Genomic DNA, 13,561 nt, shown 5'->3' on the forward strand with positions numbered 1-13,561 from the left:
ATATAAAAGCGCTGGTATCCACCAATAATTTAACATTTGCATCAGAGCTTTTAGATTGCATCTCTTTGAGCTCGGCAATCACTTTCAATCTTCCTTTTTTTCACTTTTTCTGTACAGCAAATACACGGTCACACAGTGTGACTTATGTGAAATAAAAATAGCTCAATTTCACATACATGACATAGTAACTATACTGTGGTATTGGGACATTTAGCAGAATCCGCACATCATGATAAACAGTGTGACTTTGTGCTTGTTCCATAGGGATTTTAAGGCATAGTAACTGAGCTGACGTGGCCTTTTTTTCACACGTATGTCGTGTAACGACAGTTACTATAAGTACTATTACCACGCATTTGTCTTGACAAGTTTATGAAAGAGTGTTTTATGTGTCTGTACGGAAAATGTTACGTGCTGCATTAAATATTATCACATCAGGAAATGTTTATGAAGCAGAATCTTGTTCATATTTGTCTACAAAAGAAGGAGCAAAAGTCTTTTATGTTTTCAAATAATAATGGAAGCTTTTTTCCCGAGCGAAACGGGAGCCCGCACAAATATCGTAGTAACATATCCCATACTGTATTATTGCGAAAGACGAAATAGAAGTATGAGTTGTCACTGGGGGGGGGGGGGGGGGGGGGGGGAATGGTATTTTGCACTTGCAGATTCAGATCAGATTTTCGTATGATAATTGGAGTAATAATCGAATTTGTCATTATTGGTAATGAAATTTGAATTAGTGATTTGTCGATGGAATTCAATGAATAAACCAAAGACAATTTTTGAAAATTACCGTTTGTGCGACTAATTTCATGCTTTGATTTTGCTTCTCACAATACTGTAGGGTCAAAGATAGTCGTAGAATGTGTTTGAGATCATGCACCCTTTGCTCTGCCTTTTCTCGCCATAGTGTTGCCTGCATTAATGTGATTTCATCGATCAAATTCAAAGTCAAGCAAGTGGAAGAGAGCGTATAGACATCGACGATAAAAAAAGCAAGACTTTGTAAAATTATTTTACAAAATCATCACCTCGCTTCCAGTATGTCTATTCGAGATGCTCAAGGCGTTAACAACATTACAAATGGGATACATCTCCTGTCTTTGATGTGCAACATTAATTTTGAGTTAGAAAGAATGGAGGGTGAGCAATGATTTCTTGTAGACTCGAGAAAGAAATTTCACGAGGTTGGTGGAGGCTTTAGTTTCAGTTTGAGTTTATCTCATACAATGACGAATAAAAAACCTGCAATCAGTTTATACAAGCTGCTTTTCAATGAGCCACAAGAGTTACGTAGGATAATCTTGTTACTCATCCCGTGAACCCTGGTGAGTCAACTTACACAATTTGATACCCTCTCCTGATTGGAGCCGTTTGAAAATGAAATGTTCGTCATCAATCTCAGATGCCTCTTGGATGTAAAATCGTTTAATGAACAAGAAATGAAAGGTAACAACGAGCAGTGAGGATACAAGTAAAAGAAGATTTCTTAATGTTATTTTTAACCCAATTTATCAATGTGTTATCATGATAGTACCACATGCAAGCGTGTTCTTTTAAAAGGCAAAAATCAAAGCCGGCTTACCTCCTCTGATTGTCAGTTTTCCAGAGAAAACAGAATTACCAGTTGAATGCAAAACACAACACTATGTACATCCAAGAAGTGATGGTAACCACCATGATAAGAGAGAAAAAAATCTTGTCCAGTACGATCGCAACTTCCCGCCAAGTTTGGGCAATCAGTTCTCGATCTTGAGAAGCCTGAGGGAGCTCTTCACTGCTTTTCCGCCGAGGCAAACTCAGTTTTCTTAGTCCAGTCTGCCTTTCCGCCGCGCCAGTGCAGGGACCATACAGCTGATGTTCATGATCTTGACCTGGTTCTTGGTCTTGATTTTGCACGGAGTTGATTGGAGCCCTTTCCACCGGTTCGTAGTCAGCCTCGTTGGCATGACAACGATCCCGTCTCACCAACGAGGACATTCTGTCAAACAACCAAGTATTCCATTTAGTACAATTCAATGCGATACTTCAGTTGGTTTTAATACATCTGAGTACAATCAGGCAAACTAATCAGTAGATTGAAGTACTGTCACTGTTACTGTTACTATTACTTTTTGAAAGAAAGATGAGAAAGTAACAGAATGCTTAAGTTTTCCCGCATGTTTACCTAAAGGTAATAATTTCTTTTAGGCACGATCACTTGATCATGTAAATCAGCCAAGCTAATGATGATATCTTTATGCAACACTCACATCCCATGTTTTTTTTTCTTCTACGCGAAAATATAATCAAATGTATGTTTTGGGTGAATGATTTTCCACTTTAATCCTTTAGTTACAAGTCATCATACCTCATCACAAGTTCCACACCCTCGTTCTGCTCTACTATAAAACAAATATTTCTTTTTCACGACTTGCATGAAACTTACTTTCTGTGCTCTGACAGCAACATTTTCTTGCATTCAGGGCTGGCGTAGAGAGGGAGAACGTGTGAACTAAGCATCAATCGTCGTAGGAAAGGCGGGATAGCCCTCTCACCGCCGGTATGGTAAACCCTCAGGACTATGATTGAACAGACGACCTCCACACAACACATGGCGATCATGAGGACGAAAAAGCTTACTGAAACGACAACAACCGCGATAGCAAAGAGTGATTTTAATGAAGTGCACGGATAGAGATGAAAAAAAAAAGAAGTCAGGATAAGGAAATGACATTGTACCTTTTTACCGAAGCTGTCACCTCACATACACCAACTTAGCTATTCAAGCTATTTGACCCATGCAGAAGGCCTTCAAAGGCACGGACCGCAGATTTGTGGGTGAATGCATCTCATTTGTAACAATGCAGAAATTGAAGCTACATTGCATTATGACGAAATCATACAAATGACAAGTTTTAATTTCTTACAGGAAAACAACGAGGCGTGTAAGAGTACCAGAGAATGTTAGAGAGTATACATGCATAAGAATTTATACAGACTACCAACGTGTGTTTAGAGGTAATATCAGAGAGTGTTTGTCAAAAGCACTGAAGAGTGTTAATAAATTCGAAAGTGCATTTAATAGCACTGAGTTTCAAAGAGTGCCAGTGGAGTGAGGATGGAATTTGTTTTGACGGTTTGATTTTTTCATCGTATGGCCTATTTTGTACGACGACTTTGCTAGTTATGGTATCATGTACTTTCTGTGCTTAGGACTTTGGACAGTGTGTACAGTGCTATAGATTTTTCTGTGTCAATTAAAACTCAAAACACTGAAAGGGCTTACAACCCGCTCTTTTTTTAAACAGCAGGAAAAAACAACAACAACGCAAAAATAGAGCAATGTACCGACCATAATTTATGCTGCGCTCTCGCGCTACATGTCCTGTAGGAAAAATTTCATTTTTTTTTTCATGAAGTCTGTTTTACCTATAATCGATGTCGACTCTCCACTGGGAGGCATCCGGTCCGCCACAAGCTGCTGAAAGAGAATCAGCGCCAAAAGGTTGCTGACCGCCAGGGTGACCTTCTCACCGGAAGCCGGGTGCAGCCAGCAGACAAGCGCCATCAACGCCGTGAGTAGGACAGACGGAACTACGACCGTCCGCGTGTAGAACTGCGATTCGCGTCGCACGGTGAGTTGAAAAGTCACAATGGACCAGGTGCGATTGTCACAACACAGCGCTTTGTCCACGTTAAAACCTTGGGACTTCTCCAGAATCCAGACCCCGTTCCTGTTAAAGAGGTCAAGGGTCGTGTCCCCTTGAAGAGAGAGTCTGAAATCCACCTGGAATATGAAGGGTCTAAAACTCGATTAACTCTATTCAATTCGACACCATGCATGTTCAAGCTTACTGTTTTAATACAGTAGGGTACCTACAGTATATTGACCGAACAGAATTGGACAAAGAAAAAGAAACTTATGCCATTATTCTGTTTCACGTTCACGTAATAACTGTTACTAATGAACACATCCGAAGGATCAATACTACATTTTGAAGATGAACAGGCAAATCGAAAAGAAATCTAAAGAGTTGTAAGCCACAGTTCATTATTTAAAAGAGATTGCTAATGAGCCTTGAGTGGACGCAATGTGCCAGTCCATGTCCACTTGTTCATTTTAACGGCTTTAGCACCTTATAATCGGTGTTGTATCGCAGAAGATGATTTATTACGACGTCATTGCAACCCCCTCCACTGGAGCACGCACGTGCACGCTCGTGCACACATATTAAACACGTATACACCCGCACACACACACACACACACACACACACACACACACACACACACACACACACACACATACGCACACATCACCCCAATAACTTCGGTTGCAACGTCGGGTCACTTAACGCACTTCTGCAGGTTTGGCTTACCATACTCTTCATCAAGGTCCAGGGCCCGAACGACAAGTTGCACATCTGAACATCGTAGGGGAAAAACGTAATATCGATGGTGCAGGCTGCAATCACGTAGGCGGGAAAATACCAATCGAGGGAGCCGTTGGAGTTGACCAGCACGTACGTGTCCACGATACTGACGAAATCTTTTTGAGCACTGAGGAATACAATAGGATGTGTGTAACTTATCGCGACTTAAAGGGACTGTGCAAGGCAAATGCTTGTTGACTTAAACTGATTCATAATATCCTGAACATCATTCCTTGTGTGGCTTATATGTCCTTATGTCCTGATTTAATAAGAAAGTACATGATGACAACTTGAAATTTCACAATTTTTCGGAAAACACTTCTTGACCAGTGGTTGAGAATATTCAATTCAGCAAGTTGACGATGTCTGCCATAACAATTTCTCATTCATTTTATACACAGAAATGACCAAAGTCTGATATTTTAACTTTATGAGAACTTGCCTCAAATCCACCAAAAACAAATAAGAACAAATGTTAGCTATGATATATTTTGGTATGGGATTATGCTTCAACCTGTGTTAGCTCAAGATAACATATCTTCCGAATTTCATACATTATACATTAAAAAAATTGTGAGGGCATGACATCATCGACTCGCTCATTTGAATATTCATAAGGACTAGTCAAGAAATGTTTTCCGAAAAAATATAACATTTCACGATGTCATATCCTCCTTATTGCTTATCTAATTTTTGTCACTTTTACAACTTTCTGTAGAGATATTTTCTCTTTTTTAAAGTTGATTCATTTTGGGGTGAATTTCCTCTTTAATGTGATTTCTAAACCCAATCAAAGAGGAAAAGATTTAAAGAATGACTTACTTTTCGTAGAGGCTAACATCCGGTGTCCAGATATCACTTGGCCTGACCGTGGTCAGTGTCAGACCTCCGTAGTCATCTGGATCCCACTGCAGATATTCGTCTGTCCACATCTGAAATGGTCAACGTGGGATTTTTTTTTCTTACTTCTGTTTATTCATTTGTCTCTGTTTGCTTAACATCTGACACATGCACACAAACACAAACGTACAGGTTTGTCAAACACTGCAGAAAAAGATTACATAAACTGATGCACAGTATAGTACTAAACACAAAACAAAACAAAACAACAACATCAACAAACATTAACATATTTGATTATATAAATGATAAATTTTGCTTCAAAAATGTTATTTAAAAAAGCATTTATGTCATAACATATTCTGTATCACATATCGCTACAACATATTGATCGGCAGCTCTGTAGGGCCTACATTATCAAAAGCATATCTAATGATTTACCCTTTGTTTTCCCGACATCCAAAGGGTATACATTCTTAGCTGATGGCGAACAGTTAATTACAGCGTTATAGTCCTATCACATACATTACAAATGGCGGTTTTTACACCACTATCAAGGGAGCCAGTGTACTATTAGACTATTAGAGTGGAACTGGTACGGCATCGTTAATTACAATTTTTTAATGTAGTGTGCATGCTGTCCATTACCGGGAACCGCACACTGCAAGCTCCCCTGCTTTTGATAGCTCGACTAGTAGGGAATCATTAGAAGGCAGCAAGTGTGGGTTTAGCACTTTAATCAGTGGAGAAAGCTGTGTATCGTGTTGCACACGAATATAATACCCATTATCTCAAATTATGATATAGTGTAATTAGCATAGCCCGTTGCATGTTGGTAAAGAATAGTTCAATAAAAACAGCCATTGACAGATTAGAAAACAAAAAAGCAGATGGATACATAGGTGCATGCACGTAGACAGACAGACAGACAGATAGATAGATAGATAGATAGACAGATAGATAGATAGATAGATAGATAATTTAAATAGATAGATAGATGGATAGATAGATAGATATCGATGAATAGATGGATAGATAGATGAATTGATAGATAAATAGATAGATAGATGAATAGATAGATAGATAAGAAGGTTCTTGACAGATGGATGGAAACAAAACAATACAGAATTAAGAACTCGGAAAAGATAGAAGAAAGATGGATAACTAGACAGACGAATAAATGAAAGAGTATATAAGTAGTAAAATGGATAAATAGATATTTTGAATACAATCCCAAAAGTTTAGGTTCTGCATAAGAATCGAAAAAAGAAATGATTATAAAATCAAAACAAGCCTATGACTCTCTGAGGTTTTGGCACGGAGAAAGCTCCAGGCGAATGTGGATACCATTGGCCTTTGGCCTGCAGCCAACCCTTACAAACATACTTACATACTATAAAAAAGAAAGAAAACAAAAACAAGAACAAAGCATTGACTTGCATTCACTTACATCATATACGTGATAAAATATATATAAATTATCGTCGCTGGGGTGACAAGACCTTGTATCTGCAAATTTGGTGAAAATTACTTTTTTGGATTAATGGTCAAATAATGGGTTAAGTGATGTCCTGTCCAAATCCCAACTGTCTATTTTAAGCTCCAAAAATGAAGCCACCACGGCATGTCAAAGGAAAGGTTATCCCATTCACCACCGTGCTTTGGCCGCCATGTTTTTGGCTCTCCTGAACATTTGACATTTCGTAGGTATGAGGTCTTGTCGTCCCCAGCGACGATATGCAGATTTTCATTTTTCGAGACATTTTACTTTATGCCACAATAAATATTCTCCTTGTTGATATCAAATGATGTCAGAGAGAGAGAGAGAGAGAGAGAAAGAAAGACAGGGAGAAAGTGAGAGGGAGAGAGGAGGGAAAAGAGAGGGAGAGAGAGAGGGAGATACAAGGCGATGGAAGATGCGAGGACTTTCGTGGCAGATTGAGTTGAGGGCAAAGAGATTGATATCAAATTTCGTTGAAAGTCTGCTCACGCGTTGATGATATCTTTGGTGTATTAACTGTACCTGATCTCATAAATATGCATGTGGCGGCTGATGCTGTACAATTATCATGCAATGAATCCGTGAATTCAATCATCGAAATGGCTTTTGAGAAGCAGCATCAACGCACCCTGCTACAACGATTCTTTCAAAAATGACCTGCAGCTATGAAGTTGCATTCTTTGTGTGTATAACCGGATGAGCGATCTCACAAAATGCAATATCCATCATCTCATCTGATCGAGACACATCGACTTAACCAGACAAGTAATACATTATTATTTATTATATAACTTATTTATTTCAGAAAGGCCTACCTTGTCACAGTGTCTGGCCAGGCCGCCATAATTATTGAAGTACTTTTTATATCAGCAGTACCGTCAACTTTAGAAAGACAGAAGCACTGGGAACGTTTTAAAAGATCGTTATCAATTAAGAGCAGGTAGATCATCACCAATGAAGAGTTACTTATTAGAGGTTTATTCATCCTAATTGAAGAATTATCGTGATACTTAAAACTACACTGAAAACGCAAAAATAAAGACAGATATAAAATCTATTGTAGTACACTAGCCCTTTCACTTTTCCTCTCTCTCTCTCTCTCTATGAAACAGAATCAAACTGGTTACACACACACACATATATACACACACACACAAACAGACACAGAGAGATATAACTACATGTGTGTATGTATACATTTTCATACTGTGTATATTGAAATATATGCATATAGGGCCTACATTTTACCCTGCTTTAGATGTGCTCAGTAATCTCACGTATTTTACCTTTCTTCGCTTTATATGTATTCATACCGGATATCACACACACACACACACACACACACACACGTGTATAGCCATATATATATATATATATATATATATACACGGTTCAACGACATTTGTACTTACCATTCTCATGTACACAAGAAGAGTGAGTTGTTGGTTTGCTTCATCCTGAAATGAAGAAGCACATATTATGACAATCGAACATTACAGGAAATGCAGAAGAAATTCCTTTTTCTGATCCCACCCCATCCCCTTCACCTCTTCCCTTCCTCACGCAGCCCGATATTATTGATATCATACACGTCTTATGAGAGTTTATGCGTATTCGAACTCCATGTTCAAAGTGTGATTCAATACACAAGTGAAATTGAGCAAAAGAAATAATAGGTTTCAATACAATCGAAAGGAAATTAGAGTAACTCAGATAGTCTGAAGATCAAAATAATTCTTTTTTGACGTAGTTATATCAGTCACTATTGACAGGGGGGACAAACTATGACAATTACACAATTTTTTCTTAGTTACTAAACACTGATTTGTCACAAGTCCTTAACTATAGTTGATTGATTGATTTGAATTTATTTCCACTTTGTGTTCACACAAAACAAAGTAACAAACGACCGAACCGCAATAATCATTACAATACAATGTCATTTTCTTCTTCTTCTCCTTCTTCTTCTTCTTCTTTTTTTTTTTTTTGGGGGGGGGAGAAAATAATAGTTAAAAAAAAAAGAAATCTCAAATCCAGTATCAAAGCTTTGAAAAGGAATTGCCTAAATTTTAGGTTTTAATTCTAGAATCTACGTTCTTATATATTGTATTGTTCTTAATTATGTATTTTTTTAACATGAAATAACATGTAACCTGTGGAAATAATCTGGAAAGAAATCTTGACATATGCAGTTGTGTGTTTCATGTAGAAAAATGATTTTGATAAGTGAGATTTCAGGTAGTATCTGAAAAAAAAATGAACAAGTTACTCTATTGGTATTTAAAACAGATGTATATTAAAGATTATAGCTGTTTTGTGACATAGTTTTGTTAGGACTCACAAAATCAAGGAGTTCCACTGGAAGAAGTCGGAAGTACACGTTGGATGGATGGCTGAAATTCTTGACTGGTCTGACGGAGCGGGGCCCATAATTATCCAAGAGGTGAGCGACCAAGGTCTTCTCATAGCCGTCTTCAGACGTTACAGACGAGCAGCGACGAAAATTGGTGAGTGCATAAGAAAGAACATAGAAAAGATTTTGGCTGCCTCATAATTTACGTATTGCCGTGGCTTTGTAATATATTGCACGCTCAACAATATCCCACATGCCGACAAAATTGGGGGCTTTCCTTCATACTTTTATTGGTGATAAATTGAGAATAAGTGCAAAAATGACTTGGGGAAATGAATTTGAAAGCAATCTTTGTTTAAACAGACAAGAGTAATTCCATGAATTGAATGTATTGTGTGTGTGTGTGTGTGTGTGTGTGTGTGTGTGTTTAGCCATATTAAAGTGGCATTCCAGACGATTTTCATAATTTCACATCATGGAGTATATAAATCAACAGCTCCATGCACAGATTTGTGGAATTTATTGTGGTCCTTGATCAGAGAAAACAATAATCTGAAAAACCCAAAACACTGAACAAATATGATGACATAGGAGCCTCATATATTTTAGAAATGTAGCAATGTAATTCCATTACAATACCACACGCTTAACAAGTTCACCTGTGTAGAATTTATGCATGCTCTCTTTTGTTGTTGTTGTTGTTCTTCTTCTTCTTCTTCCTTGAGTCCAAATCCATGCATTCTTCTAGTAAGGCTTCCATGTCATCATCCTTGTTTATTTTAATTGGTTATAAATTTTGAAAACATTCTCATTTCTCATTCCAATAACTATAAATTCTGAAACTCTGTTTCCAGTTTTAGCAATTCACAGTTGTTCATATGTGAAAGTCTGAAAATCATCCAGAGGTCTCCTTTAAATTCAACGTAAATGAAATCAAAGAAAGAGATACATAAGTATGCCGAAATCAAAGAAATATTCACTTAACAGTAATCCAAAAAGATGAATGCAAACTATATCTAGGATAAACTAAATATAATGAAGATAGATAACTTAATTTTTCATTGAATTTCTCTAATCAAGTTTGAATTTCATATTGTTCTTTTTTTTGTCACTTGAATTTACGTAAGATGAACATAAAACCTATAGATGTTAATAATACATTTTAAAATACGTGAAATTTCCTGAAACATGCAGAATAACAAACAATACTTCAGGTACGACTATTATGATTCATCACTTTAATAGGCAAAATAGGTAAAAAAATCACGTTATCATCAATGTTTATTGAAAAGTTTCTGCATTCTGTATAATAGGGATACCACTAATTGTGTATTGACAAGACAAACATAACAGAAAAGCAATTTAAAAAAAAGGATTAGAAATATCAAATGCCAGAGACAAATGCTAAAAGAGAGCACATGATCATGGTGCTCAGATGCTTTCATTTAAATGTCATCTTACATTAGATTTCCTACCTGATTGCGAGTTGAACATGATTAGAGAGCACACAAGCCCTTGCAGTGCTGTCCACCCTCCCCCCCCCCCCACCCCCCGTTCTTGGCTGGTGGTGATCATGATCATTTAGAAAAATTTACATAATGTTTCATCCGAATGAGCTAGTTCATTTGAACAGTCACAGTGTGCAGACAACATTAAGATAAACATCAGAAAGTACCTCTGAATGAAATCATCGAGGAAATTTTTTTCCTGCCTCTAATATAATGATAACAAGCCTGTTTCAGAGTCACCATCTCTCTTCCTTGGTAATATTACTGATTCCTTCTCCTTTCATCAATCCCTTTGCAATTTAAGAATGTCACGGAGGAAATCATTGCAATTATGAAATATAGAACTATTAAACGAATATTGAACTTTCCTTACTGTCCCAGTTTCTTATCAAGTGCATAGAGACTTCTCCCTGAATGTGATATGCGCTATACAAGCACAGTTTATTATTATTATTATTATTATCTATTCTAATGCCAGGGAAGTCAAATACCATTACGATGGATTTTCAGAATACGGCCATGAATGCATGCTTCTTGTGTGCTTTATATATGTCAATCAGCATGACTGTGATAATGAGGCCTTGAGCTAGTCTGTGGCAAGCCTAGTATACTGGTCTTAATGAAAACATCATTATACCTTAGACATATAATTACGTTTTAATGAATTTCAGCCTTCTATTAAGGTAAGCGTTTACTCGTTTCCTATTCCAGACTAATTAGATATTTCCTCGCGTCGTGCTGTTGTTAGTTGCTATTATGCATTATTTCATTTATTTGTTTGTTTGTTTATTTGTATAATATTTATCATTTTTTTTCCATTTACTATTCATTTATTCATTCATTATTATTGGGAAATACTGTGTGCACACGACATGCCCAAAGCATTCTCCTGGTCTTAATAAGTACTTGCCCAAACATGGAATAAGTGAATGTAAGTGGGGGATGGATTGGATGGTGCTCATCCATTTCTATGTTGATCCCCAGATATCATCCATTGCTGTTGACGTAAAAAAAAAATCAGGGCAATGTGATTTGTCTCTTCAAATAAACGATATAACTATATTCGACAGTTATTGATTATATAGGTAATGATTCATTAGTGCATTCATGCTTCACAGGCTTACATAAAACACATCATTTAATCACAAGTGTATGATAAGGAACGTGCAGATTTCTAATGGATATTTTTGTAGTTACTATTGTTCTTTAATTCGCCAACAGGCTGGAGTTAATTCCCGACTAAGTCACGGATGGCTTGATTCTAATTGAATTGTCAATGAATAGCAATTGCTTCATCCACCTAACCTATAATTATTGTCACCATCGCATTTGATTTGGATTGAGGCACACTCCAAAAACTGAGTGACATTCAGAATTTTCGGCTAGGCCAAGATTTGATTGATTATTTAACTCTTAATGTAATTATGTGACTTGTTCAACACCCAAGTACGGTACCTGTAGGTAGATGTACATAAATCATTACGGCAACTTATATGATATTTAAAGCGACGAGCAACAACATTAATTGCAGTCTGTAACTTCTCTTGATCTGATCGAGTCGTAAACTGACCTTATAACTTTAAACCTATAGTATATATATATATATATATATATATATATATATATATATACTAGGGAAGAGGATTCTTGCAAGAGTGCATGATTGGCCAAGATCAACAAGGTACACACTTCGTCGAGCTACGAAAGCTACTATAGTGCTAATGAAAGAAAGTGACAGAGGCAGTCCGGCGTGACTGATTGCTCACAGAGGAATTAGCGATGCTTTCTCTGTTACGCTCCTTATGACAAGGTACGGTTAACTGAACTAAATTGTCAACTCCTCTCCCTAAATTATGGATGATTCACGCATGATTGTGAGTCAATATCCATTAGTCTCCAAGTCATGCTAGTTATGAGAGGAGAGTACAGCATGCTTGTTTAGTTATCAAGAGATCGAGAGAGAGAGATATAGGGAGACGAATATATGCCTCGTTTCCTTAAGTAGAAAACTGAGATAAAATTAGGAACAGCAGAAGACTAAGAAGAGGGAGCACTGATGGAAGGGTATAGGAGAAAGGAAATTGGAATAGAAATATAGAGCCAAAAGACTTACAAGAGAGATGGGGCGGAGACGATCTTGAATTTAGGGGGAAAAGACGGCGGCCTAGAATGTTATGAAATTTATATTCTTGTTTTTTAATGGATCACGTCATACTCATTTTCCCTCTTCAAAGTATAAACGCTTGTAAATGAAAGCATAGCAAGAAAACAAAACTATACAACAAACAAGAAATGTCGTGCATGTTTGGTCTGCTGATCAAGGCAAAAGAAATACCTCGCACGTACCTGTAAATTCAATAAAATACGTGAAGAAGAACCAAGTACAATTGAAGTGTACCAAAAAAAAAAACCAAACAAACAAACAAACAAGCAATATATCAGGGCATATGACGCTCAAATTTGTTTCTTTGAAAATGTTACCGACAACCTGTTGTGTCTTCTTAAGTCGACTAAGGAGAAATATAAAGTTTGTCTACTGACAAACAAATGAATATTGCATCATGGGTTATTTGGGTCCATAATGCTTGCCGCATAGGTTCATCGACCGAAAAGTTTCGGATGTAATGCAAATCGCAATTTCCGTCAGAACGTTGACTAATATCAATTGCTTGATTTTGATTATGGCCACTAGTGCTAAAATCCCTGTCCATTTTCTCGTTTCAATTTTAACGGATCCTTCGGATCAATGAAGTTTTCGCGGCATTTCCTCCCAGTAATTACGTTGGAAGTTGTTCATTTGTTGGTTTTGCGTGTGATCTTTGGTTATTATTGTACAAGAGAGATTGTCTAAAATGACTATCAATTTGATTTTCAAATCCTGACAGTGCAAAGGTCTTGCAATAACTAAACTTGCTTTTATTGTAAGTTAAAATTAGATAAA

At 37.0% G+C, this 13,561-nt stretch overlaps 1 protein-coding gene across 1 annotated transcript; it reads right to left on the bottom strand.

Moving 5' to 3' along the window:
- Window positions 1-1,811: 1,811 nt before the first annotated feature.
- LOC139734353 (neuronal acetylcholine receptor subunit alpha-10-like) lies at window positions 1,812-9,217 on the bottom strand. The gene is made up of 7 exons (XM_071645144.1): window positions 9,101-9,217; window positions 8,172-8,216; window positions 5,241-5,350; window positions 4,365-4,545; window positions 3,415-3,772; window positions 2,432-2,624; window positions 1,812-1,941 (listed from the first exon to the last, which is right to left on the bottom strand). The coding sequence occupies exons 2-7, from the start codon at window positions 8,178-8,180 to the stop codon at window positions 1,812-1,814; spliced, it is 981 nt and encodes a 326-aa protein (XP_071501245.1). The 5' UTR covers window positions 8,181-8,216; window positions 9,101-9,217.
- Between the last annotated feature and the right edge of the window lie 4,344 nt (window positions 9,218-13,561).

Source organism: Diadema antillarum, unplaced genomic scaffold (assembly GCF_040938485.1).
Source record: "Diadema antillarum isolate AM-2024a unplaced genomic scaffold, OU_Dant_1.0 seq00000523_RagTag, whole genome shotgun sequence".
NCBI classification, from domain to species: Eukaryota; Metazoa; Echinodermata; class Echinoidea; order Diadematoida; family Diadematidae; genus Diadema; species Diadema antillarum.